Here is a 17933-nt window from a genome sequence, read left to right as displayed (position 1 = left end):
CAGGCGCTGGATTCAGGGATGCACGGATCGGGATCGACAACAGAAGGACAGACAGAGTCCTCCTCAGATGTCGGCCATCAAAGAAGAGAGAGAGATTCTTGTGATCTCTCAGTTTTGTACTGAATATGACGTCTATGGGATGGAATACTCTGTTGGTCAGGTTTGGGTCACCTGTCCAGTTCGCTCCTCCCTGCAGGTGTGACCTTTTACGTGCTTGTGACCCTTTTCACTCCCAGCACCCCAACATGGAATACAAGATTCAGCAGTGACCTTGGTCACTACAAGAACAAGTATAAGCAAGGGCCTCTCTGCATCCCATTCCTTGGTACGAACTATAAACATCAGGCCTTATCACTGCTAGGAGCAGTCACTGTCTGGAAAAACACGCTGCTGTTTCAGAAAGTGCCGTTAGTTAGAGGAGACTTAACTGAAAAGTTGAAGCACTAAAACAGAATTAGTTCTGATTTAGCCCAAACCAGGACACATATAAATATTGTTCCTGAACAAAAGTCACTTTTGTACTTTATCCAAACAACCAGCTAGCCAGTCAGTTTAGAATGAATTCAAATTCCCCCTCTTTTTTTTCTTTCTAACATCTGAAGATGGTACCTTGTCCTATTCTTGCAATCTCTCTTTTAAGATTGATTTACAGTAGCAATTTTCTTCCATCTGCGTATCCATGAAACTTTGGGACCCCGCAGCACAGCATAAGCTTATTCTAAAAATAAGAAGGCTTCACAAAAATATGAAGCCATGTAAGAACACCCATGGTGAGCTATGAGTACATTACACAAAGCACAATAGGGACCCTATGGAAGACAGCAGCCCTAAAGTATTCTAGGCACATTTTTATCCTTAGCAAGCAGATAAAAGATGACTCTTAGTTTTTAAATCTCTACAGGATGAAAATAAATTCACCTTGGATTAGGGTAAATACCACGTATGAAAAGAGATAGACAATGGATTTCACTAAGGGAGTAATTTTTCTCATTAACATAACATTAACTTATGCTGATTTTTCTGTGTGTTCCTGTTAACTCAAATTACTGATTCACGACTGCTTGAAACATTTGCACTGTTAACTTGCTGGATCCGTAACAAGGAATTTATTACTTCCTTTTGGGAAAGCAGAAAAAAGATCACCCACCAGCATCTACATGGAGGCTTTATTGGGGTTTATATTTTGTTTTGTTTTTTCTGGGCATATCCTATGGATAAAGCATAAATAATTATCCAGACAAATTTTTAAACAACATACCAAATATCTAGGTACTGATAATAAAGTGAACATAAAAGTAATAATCTAAAAGCTATTAATACCACTTTTCTAATGGAATGGGACTGCAAACTCCATGTATAGGTTTGCCTGTGAATAAGGGAAAAAACTATTTAGAATATAAATGCACTCCCTGCAGTGCAAAATTAAAGTGACCCAAACCAACTACACCTACAGTTGTCACTTCCCTACAAGGTGCTTTAAATGCCATTGTAGAGAGTTCATGATACAGGTCCTCTACCACTGATACCACGACTACATATGCCAAGGTTGGATGCACAGTTCAGACACATTTTACAGTGGGAATGAGTTTTTAAGGGTATTATGAAAATCTCATGTAGGGCTGATGCAGAGAAAAGGAAGCTGTTTACAATAGTTCCATCTTATAGCTAAGCAAAGGACTTCCCACTGAAGCTGTCAAGTCTGCTTCTTTCACAAGTACTAAATTCACATGGATTAAATTAATTTTCTACTTATTTTTAATACAGGAAAAATGTTCTTGGACTTTCACATTACAAGGAACTGACGAAACCCTCCAGAGTGATGCGTATCTGTCAGCACAGCGCAGGCCAATTATTTAAAAAACTCCAGGAATAAACACCACTAAAAAGTTCTCTAATATCAAGAAGTCCATCCGCATAAAGTTCATGATTAGAAATGGCAGAGGTTAAGTAAGCATCTACCATGAAAGGAATGCAAAGCCTCGAAAAAGTGGGTTTTGTTTGTTTGTTTTTAATGTATCGTGTCTGGTTACTAGCTAATGAGCAGTACAAAACTCAACTATTTGCAGAGAAGCTGCAGTACAAAGAGTTTGAGAGCGGTGATACCTTGGAAAAATTGTGTTGGCCGGTCTACTTTAATGCTAAGAAATTATGATTTTACCTTTTGCCATCTCCATGCAGAACTGTCTCTGAACTTCCGAGGGAAGGCAAACTGCTGCAAACATCACAGCTGCGATCCATCCTTCATCTTTTTTTTTTTTGAATCTGTATCTAAACATGCATCTTGGTTGAATCCACAGGGACAGAGAAAAGTGTGGAGACAGTCTGCCTTGCTAAGCTTGCCACAGAATAATTTCTTCAGCTTTCAGTCCAGACCAGTCTCTGCTATTTCCTCTAACTTAAAAAGAATAAAAATAATTTTAAAAAAAAAAGTCCTTAAAAAAAAAAAGAAAAAAGAAAAAAAAAGGCTGAGAATTCCTGCAATAACTCTGGTAGTTTGCTCACTCTGCAGCTAAACCAGAAAAGTTCTGTTAACCTTCTTTCCTACACATCTAGAACACAGTCTTTGATTTCTCATGCACAAAGCTATCTTATGATTATCGGAACGCTCTGATGAACTCATAAGTCAAATACCTTTACAAATAAAAATTCTATGCAAGGAGGCAGACATCTAGAGGACCACCTTAGGTCCCTGCCATCACCTTTGTGCTAACAGTAAATCACACTACTAAACTGCAGTTAGACACTGACATTCACTTGGCTCAAAATATTTTTTTTTGTCATTTAGCCTCAGATTGAACTTTATAGTGAAAGTATAACTTCAGTCAAATGAAAGGAAGAAATGACCTGAATCAGTACTCTGAATTCACTTATCTGTACCCCACCATCCCAAGAGGGCCCAATGCATGCACTTTTGTTTCTACTTACTCTACTGCTGTGGGTAGACTCAGATGACATTTCAGGCAGTTATTACTCAAGAACCTTATTTCTTTGTCAACAACTTATTTCTTCAGCTGTGCTGTTGTTACATCATTACAGTTAGTGTTTCCTAGTCAATTTGGTCAGAAGAAGGACCAGCTGCAAGAAAAGAAGTGGGCATTCACATTAGTCTTGGCAGCCTAACCACAGACAATCAGCTCAGGTGTGTGATCATCTGAGATGATCTCATTTGCTAATCTGTAGGATCACGGTCTTCGGATCCCTCACGTTTCCTTCCTTCCTGTTTCTTTTTATTCACTCTAAATTACTCCTCCAAATTTTTCCCTTCTATCATATAAGAAAGCCAACCCTTTTGATCTGCTCTGCAAATCTTCTGTATGTGCTCATCCCTTCCCAGTCCTCTAGCCTCCAGGGAACAAGTAAATGGCACGGTGAGGAAAATACTTCAGTCCTGTCCCAAGAAGAGAAAAAGTGCAGACAGGACCTGAAAAGCCTTAATGCAGCATCAGGCTCCTTTGCAGCTTTCTGTAGGAACTTCAAAGTAAACATGGAGTCAGAGAGCATTGCCCTTTATCTCAAAACTGTAAGCAGCACCAGCTGCTTCTTTTTGCAAAAACAGTGAATGAATTTCCATTTCTGATGGTCTTTGGGGTTGCCAGCCACACTCTCGCTCCCTGGAGAAGTAGGTGACACTATGTTGTTGCACAGAGAAATGGGAGGATTGACCTTAGACTGTCTGCTTGGGTAGGAACCTTAACTGCTCAGTTCGACTTTAGTTCATAAACTGTATTTTTTGCCTCCTGTGCTGACCTAAATACTGCAATGTTTGGTTCACAAACATGGCAAGGGAAAACTGGTTTTGCCCTTGCCCTATATTTCCCTTTCTCTTCCCAGTGTAGCATCTCTAATGTATTTCCTTTACCCACACTACAGAAACTACTTTTTCACATAAAATATTTTAGTCATTTGCTGGAATTCATAGGCTTGTGAGTGGGCTTCATATTCCACTGTTTAAACGGTCAGCATTGAATTAATTTATTTATATTAAATAAACAATTTGCCATTAAAAACATTTAAAATGCTACTGCTTTGATTAATGTTTCTAAGACTATTTTTTTAAAATAAAAATTCAGGTTGACAAGGAAAACTTTTGTTGCTACGGTTTGTAATTTATAAAACAGAGAAAAACTCATCTCTGCTGACATCATTAATTTTCATTTCACTGCCTTTTGTTCCATCAGACTATTCCCTCTGCACACCTGCTCTCTATCTCCACTTGTCTGATTAACTATCCTCACTTCTTCACTAGAGGCTTTGACAAGTTTCTCTTCCTTCTCCAACTTCATCCCCATTTTTTGCCTTGTGTGGCTTAAATCTCTGCCCTAGATATACTGGCTCCTCAAAATCAAATGACACAGAAACTACCAATAAACAGTTTTAAATAAAGTAACAATAAACAGGAGAACATCTTGGCTATATACCAATTTTTGGAGAATTTCTAAATTAAGCCGTTTTCAGAGTAGGAGCTGGCTGAGTGGTTTAGGTTTCCGGGTGATACGTACTCCCATGGAGAAAAAGCCATATCCAAAGAGGTCTTTCTGACAGCATTATACATATTTCCCTTAGATAACACAGTTGGAAGTTATCATTTAATTGTATCTAATACAAATGCTGAGCAGTATTTTTCCATATGTGAAAGAATCACATAGGTGCATCTCAGTTTACTTTTTTCAACATTAGAGTTGCCTGGTAGTATATGCTATAATTAATTCTTCTCAGGATCTCCACATTATTCCTCTCTTGTCCTGCTTTCCGTTTGTTGAACCTTGCTGAAAAATCCTGCTGTTAAGCTAAAACATATCCATGCTTCACCTCTCACGTAACTTTTAATATGGAAACTTTGTAGATTTTTATTAGTAAACAATTCAAAAGCAGATATATAATCTTTGCAAAGATGGGACTGCGTGTTCCTTGAAAATTTATAGTAGAGAGGACTGAGACGGTCTGGCATTGAAGTGCATCAGTTTTGTGTTCAGTTTCCTTCTCTGCACCAAATTCACATAACCTTTCCAAGTCTCTCCATTCCAGACTCTCAACAGCCAGTAAGTCCTTGAGTATCTTTCAAATCAGAGTAGTCTCACTATTCTACTTTCACCACTTCAGAAGACTGGTAAGGGTTTCAGCATGATTATGGGAAGGGCATTTTAGAAAAAGCAGAGAGAGTTCGTTTGGCAGCGTACAGAGGCAGAAATGTACCAGGTATTACACACCTATGTGAGGCACACCATTCATCCTCTTTGTCAAAGAGGCAGAGAAGAGAAGGTAGGAAAATACTCAGAAGTAATTTTGCCCAACTGCCCAAGCAATTGCACAGTCTTACAATCTCACCAGCAATCCTTTTCTTTCACATATATCTAAACCAGCCTGCACTTACTAGATACCCATTTGAATCTTTTGCCCTTGGGGTTTGGGCTATCTTTAAAACTGATCCATTTTTACATCTAACATAGTGAATCAAATCACATATGTAGATTTGGTGAAATGTGGGTGTCTTCACAGAAAGAGTTTGGCCTGACATGTCCCACCTCCAGTTATCTCTTGGTTGTTTTGGTTTGGTTTTTTTTTCCCCCCTCCAAGCATGTTATTACCATCTATGAGTCATTTCATTAATCCAGAGAGAAGGCTAGAAAACAAGTGAATAAACACCCTGCTTCACAACCTTCTGTCTGCACTGTTTACTTCTCTGCTAATGAATGAACAGCTAAAAAACAGAATTATCCTAATTGGGGACATTCAAAGGGACATTATCTCCCCTTTGTCAATAGCTGCTGCCTGGGTCTGCCAGCGATACACTACGTGAGCAGAGGATGATCTCTGAATGTTCACTTCCAATGACAGTGAAAATATGATACAAAGTCCAGGAAAACAGTGTAAAGGAACATACATGCATGTCAAAGAAGAGTACAGGAGTCTTTTACAGGACTACACTTTTCCTATTTAAAAACTATTTTTAAAGGGTGTGAGAAACATGAAACAGCTGTGATGCCAGACACAGGGCCCTGCCTCCAGCAGCACAGATCTCTTATACACACTGTGCTGGAACTGAGCACACGCTCCAAGTTCTGCAGTTCACTCTGTGCGCATGGATAAGGCTCTTCATTTTTCACGAACACGGCAGGCAACTCTCTGAAATGTCCTACACCCGGCTTTATAGGTGTCAGAGTGATCCGATCTCTAGCAGCATGAATAAAGATAGAAGATGAAGGACTAAATGAGAAACAAATTACTGCAGTCTCAGTTTTACCCTCCAATGCAGGAATTATAGGAATTCAAGGTCTAACTTCTGCCATGATGGAAGCCTGGGTTTTACTCTCCCTTGCAGTCCTACAGCTGCAGAGACAGATACAGATGACCTGATGTTCAGTGCAGTCCACACTTCATCTCAACTCATTTCGAATTCACACAATCAACTTGTTCTTGCCTCATGCAAAAGCACAGAGTTAAACCTTAGGACTATTACTTCAAACACCATAAGGTCTTTAATAAGCCCCTTTCAACTTTCAAGGATAGGAATATTGCATAGTTTCTTAATAAAACAAGTATTTAATGCCCACGTATAACATTCTAAATAACAATCAGATTACTATGCATTATTGCCCTATGCATAGGGCATGATGCGAAGTCTGTTTGTGCACTTTATATACTCCTTCCCCCTTGTTCCTACATAAGCTCACATTCTGGAATTTAGTCTAACATCCATATTTCTGCATTTTGGTGCATAGCTGAACACATATTTCTCTGATCTGCTTTCAATGAGAATCTATTCATTTCTGTATCAAGCAGGGCTGACATTCAACACCTGAGCTAAACATACAGTACAACATAATGTGAAATTCAACATTTGGCCATTCCCTAATGATTTTTTTTTCCTGCTCCCATTGCATAATGGGACAGCAGCTTGCACATATCTTCATCATGCGAGCAGCGTATTTCCACTTTTGTGACAACTGCATATGAGGTTTTGTCCACGCCAGTCATCACACAAACAGTGGTGCCTGCCTAAAGTACATTTAAACACTTGTAGAAATTGCTGTCTACCTCCCTGCGTCCTTCTAGACGAGATCATGTAGACCATGTTTTCTGGGCTGGACAGAAAGACTGGACATCACTGGTCTATGACATTGCCACAACACATTGACTTGTGTCACCTGGACCTCTCAGGAGTTACAAAGATAGGCAGACAGCCTCCAAATCTGGTCTGAGCCCTGACAACAAACATGCTGACATCTTTGTGTCTGGCAGCATTTCAAATCAAGAGTTAGCATTTTACCAAGCTCCCCAATAGCTTGTGACACACAAATCAACACAAAGCTGGCATTCAGCAAGTAAAACAGCCTTTCCCTAACTCTGTAAGACTACTTCAATGGAACATAGCTTTCTTCTTTTAATCCAATTGTTTCAAGAAAAACAGAAAAACACCTGAGTATGACTTGAAAGTGGTCAGCCAAGTGCTAACCACCACTCCATCACAGACAGTCTATTTTCCCCCTCATCTGCTGCATTGTGCAGTGGACAGTAAGTGGAGAGGGCTGCCAGTAACCCTGGCTAGAGGAACATGTTCTTGCATCCAGACGCTGTGAGTACGAGAGGTCCAGCCCTCAGCGCAAACTTACTGCTCACTCCTGCTCACCATTTGGATTACAGGACAGGTTCTCATTCTGTGCTAACACCTCCTCTCCTCTGACATATGCCTACTAGGACTGGGCCCACTTTCACGGACAGGATGACAGAACACGACCTGCCAGGCACCGTCCTAGAAAACAAGTTTCCTGTAGAGCTGAGGTATAGATACTGAGCAATACATACGGACCGTCAAGTAACTCCTATGTCCTTTTAGCTGACCTGCCATGCCTCACCTGCATGCGTAGAGTAACACAGGCAATTGCAGCCAGAGCTCTTCCCCGCTGCTTCTCTCCTCCCCTTCTTTGGACTAAGCAATGTCCAGTGGCAGACAGGAAAGAGGTGATAGAGACTTGAAACCACACAATATTTACTGGCAGTGAGAACCCTACTTTAATGATGCTGTGGGAAGAAAAAATAGTGAACCTGAAAACAAGAGCTCAGACTGAATTTTTTGAGGCTTTGTGCTGGAGTATGTATCTCTACATATGTAAACATATATTTGATTTGTACTTCTGGGCTGAAAATATTTGGGTCACAACACTTGAAATACTTTCATGTGTACTTAACCTTAGGTTCCGTAACTTCAAAGATACAAGCATGCAAAATCACTTTTGATGTGGAAATCATCATATAACAGAAGACTAGCATGTCTCTTTTTTTTTGGTAAATAAATCATTTTGGCAGAATAGTATTTCTGATTAATAGAAATCTGAATTAAACTTCTCCTTTCATGTATGCAGTAGGTAATTCTAATCAAGGAAGCTCAAGTTGCCTGGATAGTACTAATTAGATTCTTCCACACTATTACTTCAACATATGCAATCATACATGCCACACAAATACCAACTGTATTTTTAACTAATATGAACTTTCTTTTCAAATTTTCACTGGAAATAATTTTCTGAAGTTGGGAACAAAATCTGCACCAAAGGGAAATACACAATCTCAGGAATTCCAGAAAGAAAAGTTTCAGGCCTAAAAGAAATGTTTTAAAATTCATTTGCTTAGTGCAGAACACCACCACCATTTAGGTTTCATACAGAAATAAAGTAACTCTTTATATCAGACTGTAATTACAAGAAGAAGGTTTGATACATGTATGAGTTTGTGTGTGTGCATATGAATGACTATAGATATGCTATGAAAGCCAACAATATTAACAAATTAAGTAATCACTTACTATTACCGAGTTCTTGTTAGCCAGGTCTACTATTGTGAAATGACTTGATTGTCAAAAACTTAAGATGACGGAAGCTTCGAGTGATAGCACCAGCTGCCTTATGACACAGAGTCATGTACTTTTGGAGCTAATAATTGCTTACTAGACAGTTTTTCCAGGATCCTTGAGGAACAGCTTAAAAACTGACTTTGTGCAGGAATGACAAATTAATTGAGAAAACACTTGATAGCTCTACTGAGTGTCAGCCAAGGTTTGAGCTAGATGCAGAGAATCTGTTACAAAATAAGGACGCAGGCCTAGCTGAGTCACTTTAAATCAGGAAATTCAATTCCTTCCTACTCAAATTTAAAATACTTTATAGCAAAAAGCTTCTATTGGATTTTTTTTTTTTTATGTTTAGGGAAGAAACGGAAATACTGCAGTCAAGTCTCTCAAAAGGAAGTGCGCATGACTTCCAAGCAGAGTAAAATACATCAAACTAACAAAATTAAAAAGGAAAAGAAAACCAAAGGATTTAAAAGGAAGATAACTAGACCATTGCATTTTACTCTTCGTAGTTAAATGAAGCATTCCACACAAAGACTTAAAAGCCAGGAGGAGGAAATAAAAGGATTTCTACTCTAAGTGGCTGCTTCTCAGTAAGATAATGTACAACCAACAGTAAGAGATTTTGGAATAACAGTTCTATGACTCAGGACACTAGCATGGTGCTTTACACAGCTGATTAGAAATAAAAAGCTTAAATCCCATGGGAAATAGGATTTTAAAGAAAAAGAATATCCTAACAAATTTAAACATGTTTATTCTGTATAAAGCTGAGAAAAAGCAAAGGTTAAAACATCCTGTGCAGGAGCTGAAAGGGCCGATGGCTGTACTTACACCGCTCCATTCACCACAGCATCTTAGGTATGAGAAATGATGGAGGAAGTGCATCAGCCCCTGGGAGAAGTCTCAGTAAGGCAAGCAGAGCTGCCTGCCATACTGTCAAGCGGGGGACTTCTACAACTCTGAAGGAAGACCAGCATCGTTTCTGGTTACCTCTAAAGGAGGCACCCATAAACATTGCAGAGTATACCCACAAGCCCATTCTCAAACAGGAAGGAAAGTATTAAGTCCTAGTTGGGTTAATTTCTTTGCAGAGGTCTTCTATTACCCTCAGAGGAATATTTTTCCTGCTATTACCCACTGGTTGCAACTTTCCTCCTTACCATTTTACATACAGTGTAGTTTCTCATTTCCTGTCAGGTAGTGGGATTCCTTGAAAATCTTCCAGTACTTTACACCACAAGAAGTTCAGAAATAAAACAAGAGGTGGTATAACTGTAATTGAGCCAAAAAATAAAAAACATTGCATCATGGAACATTAGCCTTGAGACAACTAATTAGATTTTTAATCAAGACAAAAGTCAAACATACAGTAATAAAGTGCAAGATAGAAATGCAAAATGTCCAAAAGTAAAAAAGAAAGTTAACCTCACCTTGACAAGTTTCTGCAAGCAGAAGGAAGCTCACTCAGGCAACTTTGGGAGGGTAGAACTTAATCTGCAAAGTGTATTTGTTCAGTTATTAGTTTCTCTAAAAAAGGGCCATTTATTTGGTATACTAACAGCATTTACTCAAAAGCCTCATTTATAAACATCAAGCTGAGCCTTGCTTTACAGTACCTCAGAAAAAAAAAAAAAAAGAGTTTCTATTGTGTATCTGTCTTTAGGGACACATAATTATTTCTGAATTCAGGAACTGCTCTGAGTTGGGGCAGCAGCTAATAATCTAACCAGAATTTCCTTGATCATTACTCAAGTGGTAGTGTTTTTGTTTTAAAAGACCTGAGTCCTCCTCCCCCACCAGTATTTCTCTTCTAACACATTTCACTCTAATTTTAGTCTTTTAAGAAGTTTCTTTTCCAGATCAACCCACTCTTTTTCACATTTAAATAAATTTCAGGTTTTTTAAGGAGCTCAGCTTTAGCAGGTGTTTCAGTAGCTAAGCAATAAGAAATCTCTTGAGAACATCTTCCATGCTTCCCAAACGGATTAGTCTGGAAGTTTTGGGAGAACAATATTAGGCAAAATAACCATGCTATTTAATTTCAAAACTGGAATAAAACTCCTAAGACAAAAAAGATGAAAAGCACACTCCGAAAAAGAAGCACTTATGCTCACTGTTAAAAAATAAAGAAGGTGCAATACAGTTGTTACACTAGCAACACCAGTAACTGGCTTGAATGCAGTAAAATTCAACAGAAAAAAAATTTAGAAGCTTAACATGGAAGAAAACGATGCAACTCCTCCTTTTTAATTATTCAGCTTCATTGCACTCTCAGGACCAAGACTGCTAAATGGTTTGCAACACAGACCAAATAAGTACATTTCAGTGGCTAACAGTGGAAAAAATCCAGCACAGTGTCAAAGCAGCAGAGACTTTACTAGTAACTCGGGTCTGCAGCCCCACACAGCTAAAGCATGTTCATTATCAGATCTGGAAGCTGACCTGAAGCAAGGTCAAGATACCTACATACTATCTTCAAGTACCACCCCTCCTCAAGACAAAAGATAGCCTGGCCTTCATGTCACCTCCAGCTATTTGAAAGCTGCACTTTTTCTCTTTTGGCTACTGAAAGCTAAAAACACTGCAGTACATTTCAGCAATTGCTTCTTTTTGCAGACTCAAGTTGTATGAGGAAATCCACTGACAATGATGCCTCTGTGCCTTTATGCAGTTAAAGCAGACCTACGAGATCTTTGGCACCTGGTAGATTCACGAGGCAGGAAATTTTGAAATAAGTTGCATGCTAGGTATCATTTACAGATTTACCAACACAGATGTCCATCTACAGTCACAGGGTTATCTTCCACATTTCCCTAGAGTGCAGGCACATCCTCCCCCTCCAGTGGTAAAAAAGGCTAGTAAAAATTTGAATCTATCTTGCTATGTCTGTACAGACGTAGCACTTGCAGTAAAAAGATAAGCTGGAGTAGAATACAACAACAGACATTTCTTGTCTTACTCTTCAATGTGACCTATCACCCCCCATTTCTATTCCCTTTGCCCCATTAAATTCTTCGAACTGCACAGACTAAGAAAAAAAAAAAATCCTAAAGCTGTACTTAATACTCAAAAAGCATTTTCTTATCAGTGCAAAGATTTCAGGGAAATATTTCCTCAGCAAATGTTATTACCTAGGATTGTGCCAACAATTTTACAGGTGTGAGATGCGTTTCAGTATGCACCTGAAGTAAACTTGCTTGTTACCTTGCAAGAATTTTTGACAATTTTTTTTTTTTTGAGGTTTCAAGTATGTGTTACCTGTCTTTTAAGTTTGCTTCCTTGTCTTCACCCTGTTTAGGCTCTCTAAAAGAGAATTAACTATGTTCATTCTCAGCTACGCCAGCTCCACTACTCAGAACAGCCAGGTGAAGAGGGGAAATACCGGAACCTAGGAAAAAGAGAATTCTGGTATTTCCACGAAAAAACTCTCCAAAACATGTACTCTTGGCAGAAAGGACTTCTCCCACATGGAAATTAATTCCCTGCTTGCCTTCATTTCCTTTGTCCCTATGGTTTGTTAGTGAGTGTGAAAGGGCATTGGTGAATGAGCTGGGGTGTGTCCTCAAGTACAAGTTTTCCTCCCGTTAAGTAGAGCTGAGCTGGCTCCCATGGCTGTTTCATCCATAGGCTAAGTATGCAAATACGTCAAAGCAGCTGGACACAGATGAACACCTCTTCTCTATCTTTAACACAGGTTTAGAACAGTACATGTACTTATGATTACGTGCAAGTACTCAAAAGCTTCAGTTCTCTCCTTCTCACTAAATCTTCCTGTTCTCGAAAGTGCCTTTGTCTAAACACGGGCCAAATGAAGTCTGAATTGAAAAGAGGATGAGAAATTAGATCAAACTGTGCATGTAGCATTCTCATTATTCCCGATGTCAGACAAGTCAGAAGCAGTTACATAATTGGGCCTCTAGACTCTAGGCAGTGAAGTGTTAAGAGAGAAAAAGCAATCCCAGGACTGCACGCTGGGTTTTGACAAATAGAAAAACACAGAAGTAGGCCAAGATCTTATCATTAATGTTAGTTTTTAATTGTATCATGTCAAAAAAAAGGTTCACCTGATGGCGCATGTGGTCAAAGAGGTAAGAAAGCAGGTAGTGCAAGAAATGGCAAAGTGAGGAAGGGAATTTTATCTGTGCTTGTGTACAGACTTGTGTGTGAATCTGAAAAAGTGCACTTGAGAGTGAGCCTGTGTATGAGGAGTACAGTGCAGAAAAATACAAGGGGAGGCAGCGGCCCATAAGCAATTGCTATGAAAAGGAATGGGGGTGGGGAATTGCGCATAGCCCTTTTTTACCTTCTGCTATAAAAAATAAATAGCGCTTTTAATCTGTGTTCTCCTTGAAGGCTTCTCTATTGACCATTCATTTCTTCATTCCAGCTCTTTACCTCCTCTATATGGCTGATGAATATGCAAATACATAATCAGTTCTATAATAGCCTATCCTTTCTAAAAACAGGCTACAAATTTGGATCCCAAGCAGCAGGTTCTAAAGAGACTATTATACTATATAGCTGGGGGAAGAGGTAAGACCCAAATATCACCACTAGCACACCAGAGCTCTTTATAACGTGTGTGAATACAGCTAGAAGGCAGGCCCTTCATACAACAGAGCTGGCAGCCAGAAAGGAAACCTCTTGTGCAAAACGTACACATTAATCTCTCCACAGGCTCCTGCAGGGCACAGCGCACAAGCAACAGGCAGTGCTTCCCGCAGGCTTCGGCAGGAACGCGAAGGTGACGAAGCCCCGAGATCCCGCGGGCTTCAGCTTTCATTGGTGCCAGCTACCGGACCTGGGGGAGCTCTCGGGAAAGGCCGGTGACCTGGCGCTGCGGGAGCGCGGCGGGCAGCAGGGGGCGCGGCGGGGCGGTGCCGGTCCCGCCGGCTGCACGGGGCACACACAAGTCTACACGGACGCACTAACGCTGCTGGAGGCATGTCTGCAGCCCCGGTGAGGGGCACAACAAGGACAGCCCCCAGAGCTGATCCCTGGTGGATGCTCACGGCCCTGATTGACTCAGACACGGTTAAAAAGACCAGAGCTCCTGCTCCCACTGTATTGCAGAAGGCAGCTGTGTCACAAGCAGGACAGCAGTCGGAAGGCCTGCACGCTGCTTCCCAGCTCCCAAAGAGTCGCCTCCTTTCTTCTGTAAAATAAGCACAAACACATCTGCACAATACTTGCATACACTTCCATGTCTGCCATTTTGAGGCCCTCCTCAGGTTCCCACCAAGCTTTACAGTATTCCTGGGCATTGTCACTGCAGGGTAGTACGTAAGAACTATTTATTAGTCCAAATTTAATGAGGTGGTATTGTTCTACTATACAGGGACTGAAAGCTGAAGGTGCTGTGCCCATGTGCATCAGTCCGTCACTCCAGCTGGTGAACAGCAGTGCGGTAAAGACTGGAACCCCACAGGAGGGAATCAGGCTCACACGTTTACAGCTTCCCATGGAAAACCACTCAGGAACAGATACGTGTCTTCAAGCTCTACACTGAACCAACAAGCAAGAAGGCACTGTCTGAAAACCAAGTGCTCCTGCTCAAACTTTGGGCAAGACAGAAGCAAAAACACGGCATGTAACAGTTTCACTACTACTCTACCCAAGACAGACAGGACATCACCACATTGTACACAGGTTGCCCTATTAACTGGGATAGTGGGAGCAGCTATCACCCTGATGGAGCACAGAGATGGGAAGGCAGGAGTGACATATATAGCACCCTCAAAAAATTTGGATAAAGGGACAGAAACTCCGATCTGGCTCTAACCCCAACTGTTGCACCCCGAACACATCACAACTCTTCATTTGTTGTATTATCATTTACAGGTAGTGAATAATATTTGCATATTTCATAGGACTAATATAATAAAATAAATACATACAGGGCTACAATCATAGAGATACCTAGATGAAATAATTTTAAAATAAATCTTTACAGAGATTGATATTTAAAAACAAGCCCTTATAATCTTAAAATTGCTCCAAGTTGGGTAGCCATTGAATGTGGACATCATCAAACACTTTCCTTCTCCCTTTTCCCATCACCTTCAACACAGATGTACCTTGCAAAGCAATATAAACTGCAGCATCTCAGCAAAAACAGGGATGGCAGGAGGAAGGAATGTTGTAACACGATTTATTAAAATCAGTTTATAAAACCCTAGGAACAGTTCACGAAGAAGAACGGATGTCTTATCCAACACTCTGAAGATGGGAACAGGGCTACCCAGACAAGGTCCAAAGCCTTGAGCTGATCTTTGTTGGAGGTAACAAGAACTATGTGGCAGTCAGATTTGAGGATTCAGATCCTCTCTGAAACCTTGTTTCCCTTTTCGTCTTTTAACATTCTTCCAAGCCAATTAACACACCAGTACTCTGTGTGCCTACCACAAAGCAGTTTTTGCCTACATCACTGGAAGCACATAATTTTCATCCTGGACTCTGATAATACTTTCACAAATATTTGCTTGACCTCAACTAAAACAAAACAAAACAAAATATAGCAAGTGGAAATCTTTTGATCACAAAGTAAAACAAATTAGCAAACCAAGGCTAGGACCCCACAAAACAAGAACTAGAAAAGGAAAAAAACAATGGGTGGATACACTTATAGGCCATCTCCCTTAGGTGCCAAAAATCTTTGGATCCAGAAACACTGACAAAACACTGCAAATAAAGTAGCACCCTCCCTCTCCCTGACCCCAGGAAACCAACCAACCCTAGCACCCCAAAATTTGCTATGATCAGCACATCTTAGGCACAGGATCTGGAGATAATTACCAGATGGGATGCTGGCAGACACCAGGGTCCATTCAGAGAACATGCATTTGCCACTTCCTGAATTTCAGAAGCCTCTCTTCTAGAGCAGTCTCTTGTATATAATCGCATGTTCAGTTGCATTCCCTAGAGGTTGTGGATCCAAGAGGAACAGCAATAGTCTCTGCAGGATACTTTCAATTAATTAAATCCTTATTAAAACTCTTCACATAAAGTACCATTTAAATTAGAAACATTACAAGAGTAATGTCAAATTAAAAACATTCCAACCCAAACCATTCTATGATTCCAAGAGAGGGACCTGACAGTGGTGCAGACACAACAGAATGGTTAAAGTTTAGAAAACTTACACGTTATCAAATGAGAATCCATGACAAACTCAAATCTTCACAGGAAACTACATGAAGACTTTATGAAAATGGAAACATACAGATGCTTTTTTCTGTAACAGGAATAATTGTTTATTGTTTAGGTGACATTCTGTAACTATTGGAGGTAAGTTTGGAAATATCAGCTATTACCAATTCTAACGTGAAATGCTGTCCAGATGCATCCATAATAGAACTGGACCTGTGCTACTCGTATAAAGAGCAGTGACATTTTACTCCTTTTTCGGTACTCATGTTTGAACTACTAAAACACTCCTTGCAGAACACTTGGCATTTTTTCTATTCCTAAGTTTAAAATGGTAGCAGAAGTTACTCTTGTGGATGGCTGTTAAAGCCTCAGTGCATTAGTATGCTGAGGCTGCCTCCTGTTCTCTCCTCTCGTCCGATACAGTTAAAGCCAAAACAAAAACCCCTAACATTTCTGCTATTACTGTACCTTCCCTAGCAACATGCAACAGAATGATGTCATACACATCAGCCTTTAAAGGAAAGCCTTGATTCAAGCTATAAAAATATAATCTTTCACACTGCTTTTTGCAGGATAGCTTCTTCACTATCTCATTGCCTTTATGATACGAACTGTGTTGATCAGAATGATTGTAAATTGTTCCTTTTAACTGTTACCCTCCACCCACAGGTCCTTGGCTTCTCTTCTCATTGGTTACTGCACCCTGGGGCTGCAGAAGAGGTGCCTGCCTGCTTTTGCTTCTTACGGCGTTTGTTCAGGAGGCGGTTGTTGGATGTTTTCAAGTCTTTGATTTTCACCTGATCATAGTCCACCCTCATGGTAGCCAAGGCGCTGGTCATCTCCTCCTGAAATCAAGGAAGAAAAAACGCTGAAGCAGAAAGCAGAGAGTACACAGCCATCCCACACTACTGCCAGGAGACGAACCCTCTGTTACACTACGGCCAGAAATAGCTGAGCCCTTTTTGCTGCACTGGACTATGACTAAAGGCTTCGTTCTGCTCGTGGACTCATTCAGGAGGAACTGTTCACACAGTGTTTCATATGTGAGCACGCCGGACCACACTCTGCTGGCCTAAATTCCACCATGTCCCTATGCCCAACATTTCTTACTGGCTGGCTCTGGGCCTTCACCAGCTACTGAGCCTGGGCTGCTTATGCCAGATTCAGAACACTGCTTTCCTTGCTCTGTTACCCATCTAGGTCAGCAGTAACTACTATTCAGAGCACACACAAAGTTGTTTAAAAGTATGTGCTTCAAATTCACATGCTTCCTTAGTTTGAATTACTTTAAGTAACTTAAGTTTAAGTGCAGGCAAATTTTAAACTTTTTAATAAGGTTGTGAACAAAAATCTGCTTAAGTAAATGAATGTCTGAGCATTTAGTTCAGGAAAGGGAAAATGATTAAATATTATGTGAAAGTTGGTGGCCTGAGGGAATACCTCTGGGACCTGTACAAAGCACATGCATAAGAAGGTCTCAGAAACATGGAAATGAAGAAGACTAAGTGAAAATATCTTTTGATCTCTTTGACTTGAGAGGCAAATGTTGCCTAAGTCCTATGAAATTTTACCATTACATAGCTCAACAGCTGAGATGATACATCAGTCACTTAAATAAAATCAGTAATCAGTAAAATACACTACAGAAATGTTGCAATTATAAAAATGCCAAGCATTGTAAGTGCAAAAAATTCAGAATTAATTGTAAAAGCATGCCAACCTGATAAAGGCCAGCAGGAAAGAGTTCAGGCTTGCAAACAACTTTTAGTCTGCCCTATAGTTTCAGTCTGCAGGAAGCATTCAACTGTCAGCAGTACAAACAGTAGGTGAGGCACTTGGTTAGATTAAGGGAAAGAGATACACTCCAGCCCCTTCCCCCCAGATGTCATAACCAGCCAAGGCTAAGGCTATTGAATGTTCTTTTACAATACAAGAA

General features: G+C 40.2%; 1 protein-coding gene across 2 annotated transcripts in view; it reads right to left on the bottom strand.

Moving 5' to 3' along the window:
- Positions 1-16601: 16601 nt before the first annotated feature.
- Positions 16602-17933, bottom strand: part of MAPKAPK3 (MAPK activated protein kinase 3) — a 46283-nt gene continuing 44951 nt past the window's right edge. For both annotated transcript variants that reach the window (XM_086469975.1, XM_086469976.1), the window contains exon 10: positions 16602-16842. In XM_086469975.1, the coding sequence (XP_086326101.1) occupies positions 16684-16842 (159 nt within the window). In that variant the 3' untranslated portion in view covers positions 16602-16683. The remainder of the gene's footprint in view (positions 16843-17933) is intronic.

This window comes from Leptosomus discolor, chromosome 9, assembly GCF_034619465.1.
Source record: "Leptosomus discolor isolate bLepDis1 chromosome 9, bLepDis1.hap2, whole genome shotgun sequence".
Taxonomy (NCBI): Eukaryota; Metazoa; Chordata; class Aves; order Leptosomiformes; family Leptosomidae; genus Leptosomus; species Leptosomus discolor.
This window is presented reverse-complemented; position numbering and strand designations above follow the sequence as displayed.